Here is a 6,000-nt window from a genome sequence, read left to right on the forward strand (position 1 = left end):
AATGTTTGGAATTGCAGTCGAACACATTTGGGCATAAAATTAGTAATTTAGATGCCCCTGGTTTCAACATCTCCCTTCCCCAGTTCTTAAACGCAATTGAGGTTGCACTGTGTGAGTGTTAGAAGATTGACGGCAGAAAAAGACCTCATGGTCCATCTAGTCTGCCCTTATACTATTTCCTGTATTTCATCTTACAATGGATATATGTTTATCCCAGGGATGTGGGTGGGCGGGTGGATGGATGGATGGATAAATGCATAAATAAATTGAGATAGATAGATGGATAGATATATAAATAGATAGATAGATAGATAGATAGATAGGTAGATATGTAGATAGATGGATAGATAGATGGATAAATACATAAATAGATAGATAGGTAGATATGTAGATAGATGGATAGATAGATGGATAAATACATAAATAGATAGATAGATAGATAGATAGATAGGTAGGTAGATAGGTAGATATGTAGATAGATGGATAGATAGATGGATACATAGATAGATAGATAGATAGATAGATATGTAGATAGATGGATAGATAGATGGATACATAGATAGATAGATAGATAGATATGTAGATAGATGGATAGATAGATAAATACATAGATAGATAGATAGATAGATAGATAGATAGATAGATAGATACTGTAGATAGATAGATAAATAGATAGATAGATAGATGGATAAATAAAGATGGATGGATGGATGCATAAATGCATAAATAAATTGAGATAGGTAGATGGATAGATGTATAAAGCCCTTCATGGCATCGGACCAGAATACCTCCAGGACCGCCTTCTGCCGCACGAATCCCAGTGACTGGTTAGGTCCCACAGAGTTGGCCTTCTCCGGGTCCCATCGACTAAACAATGTTGTTTAGCGGGACCCAGGAGAAGAGCCTTCTCTGTGGTGGCCCCGACCCTCTGGAACCAACTCCCCCCGGAGATTAGAACTGCCCCCACCCTCCTTGCCTTTCGTAAAGTTCTTAAGACCCATCTCTGTCGTCAGGCATGGGGGAATTGACACATCTCCCCCGGGCCTATACAGTTTATACACGGAATGTTTGTGTGTGTGTTTGCTTTTAATAATGGGGTTTTTAGTGTTTTTTAAATTATTAGATTTGTTTTTACATTGTTCTTGTTATTGTTGTGAGCCGCCCCGAGTCTACGGAGAGGGGCGGCATACAAATCTAATAAATAATAATAAATAATAATAATAATATAAATAGATAGGTAGGTAGGTAGGTAGGTAGGTAGGTAGGCAGATAGATGGATAAATACATAAATAAATTGATTGATAGATGGATGGATTGATGGATGGACCGACGGATAAACAAACAAACAAACAGATAGACAAATAAATGAATTCAAATGAATGAGTAAACAAACAAACAAACAAATATATAAATCAAAATAGAAACAAAACAAAATGAATAGCTGGCTGGAGAATTCTGGGAGTTTAAGTCCACTCCTCTTAAAGTGACCACGCTGAGAAATCTTAGCTTCGGAATAAACAATTTTTCCTTTCCTTTTTGTTTAGAGGACTTGCCATCATCTTACCGTGCCAAGACAGATATTCTACAACATCCCGCACCACTGTTGGGACACCACCCTTGCTCAGCCCTTCTTGCTCCATTTCTCGAAGGCCGGCGCCGAAAAGCCTCCGGTGGGGGCAGGATCCCTTCTGTCTGCTGGGGGGCTGGACGGCAACCTTTTTCACGTCCTCTTTAAGCCTGACGGCCGAGTTGCTTTGCTTGAAAGGACACAGAAAGGGAGAGCAGCCGGTCAGAGTGACGATGGGAGGCGGCATGGCTTCACAGATCACTCCTCTCCGAAAGGGATCTGGAGGGATCCGCTCCACAAGCTTCCCTGGGGTCCAGATTCTAAAGAAGGTCTGGGATAGATCCTGCACAGATGCAGACACCCTGGCGTTGAACAGGAAAAAGACAGTCAACAGGAGCGGCCCGAATCCGTAGCCAAGCAACGGGGTGGATAACTTAGAAACGTCCAAGCTGCAGAACCAGAGGAAACTCTGGGCGGAGCAGAAATTAAATGTAATTTGATGAATGGGCCCCAGTTTCCCTGAAAAAACGAGGGTAAACATAGATGTAGTGTTACGCAACGGCAATAATATTGGTAACACAACACTGGAGTGTGGATTTGTACTGCAGCCATGCGCAGAGAGGCGTGGCGTTTCCCATCCTGGTAGGCAGTCGTAGCAGAACGTCGTGCTTGTAAATTAAAGAATTATCTCTGTGTCTCATTAAGGAAGGGTTGCCCAGGCTGAAGGCCTAGTTCTGGTATGAGGAGGGAAGAATGAAAGAAAGAAAGAAAGAAAGAAAGAGGGAGGGAGGGAAGGAGGGAAGGAAGGAAAAGAGAATGAATGAAAAGGGGGGAAAAGGAAGGAAGGAAGAAAGAAAGAAGGGAGGGAAGGAGGGAAGGGAGGGGAAGGAAAAGAGAATGAATGAAAAGGAAAAAAGGAAGGAAGGAAGGAAGAGGGAGGGAGGGAGGGAGGAAGAAAGAAGGAGGAAGGAAGGAAGGAAATAAGAGGGTGAGGGAAGGAAGGGAGGGAAGGAAGGGGAAGGAAAGAGAATGAATGAAAAGGAAAAAAGGAAGGAAGGAAGAGGAAGGAAGGAAGGAAAGAAGAGGGTGAGGGAAGGAAGAGAGGGAGGGAGGGAAGGAAGGGGAAGTAAAGGAGAATGAATGAATGAAGTGGAAAAGAAAGAAAGAGAAAGAGAGAGGAAGAAAGAAAAAGGAAAGAAGGAAGGAAGGGTAAGGAAAGGACAATGAATGAGTGAAATGGAAGGAAGGAAGGAAGAAAGAAAGACAGAAAGAAAGAGAGAAAGAAAGAAAAGAAAGAAAGAAAGAGGGAGGGAGGGAAGGAGGGAAGGAGGGAAGGAAGGAAGGAAGGAAGGAAAAGAGAATGAATGAAAAGGGGAAAAAAGGAAGGAAGGAAGGAAGAGGGAGGGAGGGAGGAAGAAAGAAGGAGGAAGGAAGGAAGGAAATAAGAGGGTGAGGGAAGGAAGGGAGGGAAGGAAGGGGAAGGAAAGAGAATGAATGAAAAGGAAAAAAGGAAGGAAGGAAGAGGAAGGAAGGAAGGAAAGAAGAGGGCGAGGGAAGGAAGAGAGGGAGGGAGGGAAGGAAGGGGAAGTAAAGGAGAATGAATGAATGAAGTGGAAAAGAAAGAAAGAGAAAGAGAGAGGAAGAAAGAAAAAGGAAAGAAGGAAGGAAGAGTAAGGAAAGGACAATGAATGAGTGAAATGGAAGGAAGGAAGGAAGGAAGGAAGAAAGACAGAAAGAAAGAGAGAAAGAAAGAAAAGAAAGAAAGAAAGAGGGAGGGAAGGAGGGAAGGAGGGAAGGAGGGAAGGAAGGGGAAGGAATAAACACGAGCCTAGTACCCGAGATCTCCATAGGCCTTCCTGAACAATCAGCATTGAACAAACCCTGTTTCAAGTCGTGTTAGATCTTGCCTGCTTCTGATTGTTTAAAAAAATGCTTCTGCAAAGAGGCAACAAGTGGCCCGTTTACAATCACAACTTGGAGCATCTTCATCCCGCAGGTAGATGTGCAAGCACTTGCTTTAGAGGTCAACGGCCGGACAATTTAAATCACTTTTACTGACAAAAGTTCAGCAAAAAGGACAGTAGACGTCCCCAAATCAAGAAGTCCCCACCGTCAGGCGAAATCCTATTTTCCCTCGCGCCTCTTCTTTTAAAACATGCAGCCCGCCACTTGTGCAACTGTTAAATTATTGTGAAATCGAAAGCTGCGAATTCCTGAACCGCAGGCTAGCACGGAAATAACTTTTCAAAACAGTAATAAAATCCAACAGGGTTTGTAAAACAACAACACAAACCGGACGAGATCTCACTTCACGGGTAGTTTTCCAGGCATGGGCACAAACGCCACTGAACAAGTGAAGGCATCTGAGCTAAAAACCATCCTCCCAAACAAAGCAACTAACCCCTTCTCCTGATGTTGATGGGAGGCAACATCTGTCCCAGAAGGCTATGAGGGTTCTTTGGTTGGTTCATTGCAGGCGTTTCATTAGCCAGACTAGGTAATGTCATCAATGCATAAGGTCTATGGAGATTCTCAATCATCCAGATCATTATAGAATAGAAAATAGAATAGAATAGAATGGAATGGAATAGAAAATAGAATAGAAAATAGAATAGAAAATAGAATAGAAAATAGAATGGAATGGGATGGAATAGAATAGAATGGAATAGAATACAAATATATATACACTGCTCAAAAAAATAAAGGAAACACTTAAACAACACAATATAATATAAGTAAAGCAAACTTCTGTGAAATCAAACTGTCCACTTAGGAAGCAACACTGATTGACAAATCAATTTCATTTTGTTGTCAGCACCTTCAACTTTGTACAGCACAAAGGATTCAAGGAGAATATTTCATTCATTCAGATTTCATTTTTTCATACATACATACATACTTACATACATACATATATATATTGTATATTGTATGTATGTATGTGTGTGTGTGTGTATATATATATATGTATCAAATAACAGAATTTTTAAAAACCCCATTAAAATATGTCAAGTTTTGATTGATCTGAACATGTTCAAACATTATGATGCCAAAAAGTCGAGTGTTTCCATTTTTTTGTCCACCTCCCCTGTATATATGAGGACCCGGACTGTGGGCGGCAATGGGCTGGCTCCTGTTCAAAAGTGCTTTTGCTAACAGGTTGTACAAGCCGCCCTGAGTCTGAGGAGAAAGGCGGCGTAAAAAAAAAAAATCGAATGAATGAATAAACAAACACATATACACAAACATCCCAACAATAAACAGACGGCGGATAACAATCCAGACCGCAAGAGGTCCCCAAACTTGGCAACTTTAAAACTGGTGGACTTCAACTCCCAGAATTCTCCAGTCAGCATAGCAGCATAGCATAGCTGGCTGGAGAATTCTGGGAGTTGAAGTCCACAAGTCTAAAAAGTTGCCGAGTTTGGGGACCTCTGATCGCGCAATTCACCGAGTTTAGCGCAGCCGAGGCGTTTCCAACCGCCCTCCCTGCGCGCGCTTTCGCCCGCCCCCCCTTTGCTTTGGACACTCGCTTGCTCGGCCGCCTGAAAAGCCACGGCCCTCTTCTCTGCCCCCCCCCCTCCGCCCCCAACACCCGCCCGCCAGCCCGTAACTCACACAGACGGCCAAGGCGCCCGCCCCCATCCTCTCCCAAGAAGGCGCCGGCAGGGGTTTGCAAGGCGGGGTGGATCCCTTCGGCGGGGGCTTTTCTCTCCACGCTTAAAAAAAGGAAAGAAAGCGGCCCCCGCGAAGTCTTTGCGGAGTTTCCCTTCACAACGCGGGACGCCCGAGAGGAGCCGTGAGGGGAACCTGGAGGGCGGCCCTGGGAGTCACGTGACCGGGGGGGGGGGGGAGGACGACGTCCCAGCCGAGGCCTAGGTAGGTTTCCCCGGCGGAAACTCCAGGGATTTCCACGGGAGGCCGGCGAGGGCTGCCCTGCTGCTGGAAGTCGGTCGCCCCGGCCCTCAAGCGCCTTCAGACGGTCCATGAAGTATTCCTTGTCTTAAATCTGTGGCTTGTTTTCAACTCACCTTTGGCCTCTGGATTATCATCATCATCATCATCATCATCATCATCATTATTATGGCATAGGGGAATTGAGACATCCCCCCCGGGCCTATGCAGTTTGTGCATGGTATGCTTGTGTATATGTTTGCTTTTAATAATGGGGTTTTTAGTGTTTTTTCAAATTATTAGATTTGCTGTACATTGTTTTATTGTTGCTGTGAGCTGCCCCGAGTCTAGGGAGAGGGGTGGCATACAAATCTAATAAATAAACAAATAAATTATTGTTATTGTTATTATTGAATTGAATAATCAAATTATCACAGATAATCCCCACTCGGTTAAAGACCTGGGTATACTGTACTAATAACAATATATCTAAGTGCCAAAGCCCACTGCAACAACATAGCCAAGAAGGCTTCAAGAGT

The 6,000-nt window shown here is 43.8% G+C and overlaps 1 protein-coding gene across 3 annotated transcripts in view; it reads right to left on the reverse strand.

Moving 5' to 3' along the window:
• LOC139155738 (protein FAM13A-like) overlaps positions 1 to 5,391 on the reverse strand; it is a 118,144-nt gene extending 112,753 nt beyond the window's left edge. For 2 of the 3 annotated variants that reach the window (XM_070731010.1, XM_070731008.1), the window contains exons 1-2: positions 5,186 to 5,377; positions 1,565 to 1,929 (exon numbers count right to left, since the gene is read on the reverse strand). In XM_070731010.1, the coding sequence (XP_070587111.1) occupies positions 1,565 to 1,814 (250 nt within the window). In that variant the 5' untranslated portion in view covers positions 1,815 to 1,929; positions 5,186 to 5,377. Of the gene's footprint in view, positions 1 to 1,564; positions 1,930 to 5,185 lie in introns of all 3 variants that reach the window. The other variant, XM_070731009.1, reaches the window with a different exon arrangement.
• Between the last annotated feature and the right edge of the window lie 609 nt (positions 5,392 to 6,000).

Source organism: Erythrolamprus reginae, unplaced genomic scaffold, assembly GCF_031021105.1.
Source record: "Erythrolamprus reginae isolate rEryReg1 unplaced genomic scaffold, rEryReg1.hap1 H_5, whole genome shotgun sequence".
NCBI lineage: Eukaryota > Metazoa > Chordata > Lepidosauria > Squamata > Dipsadidae > Erythrolamprus > Erythrolamprus reginae.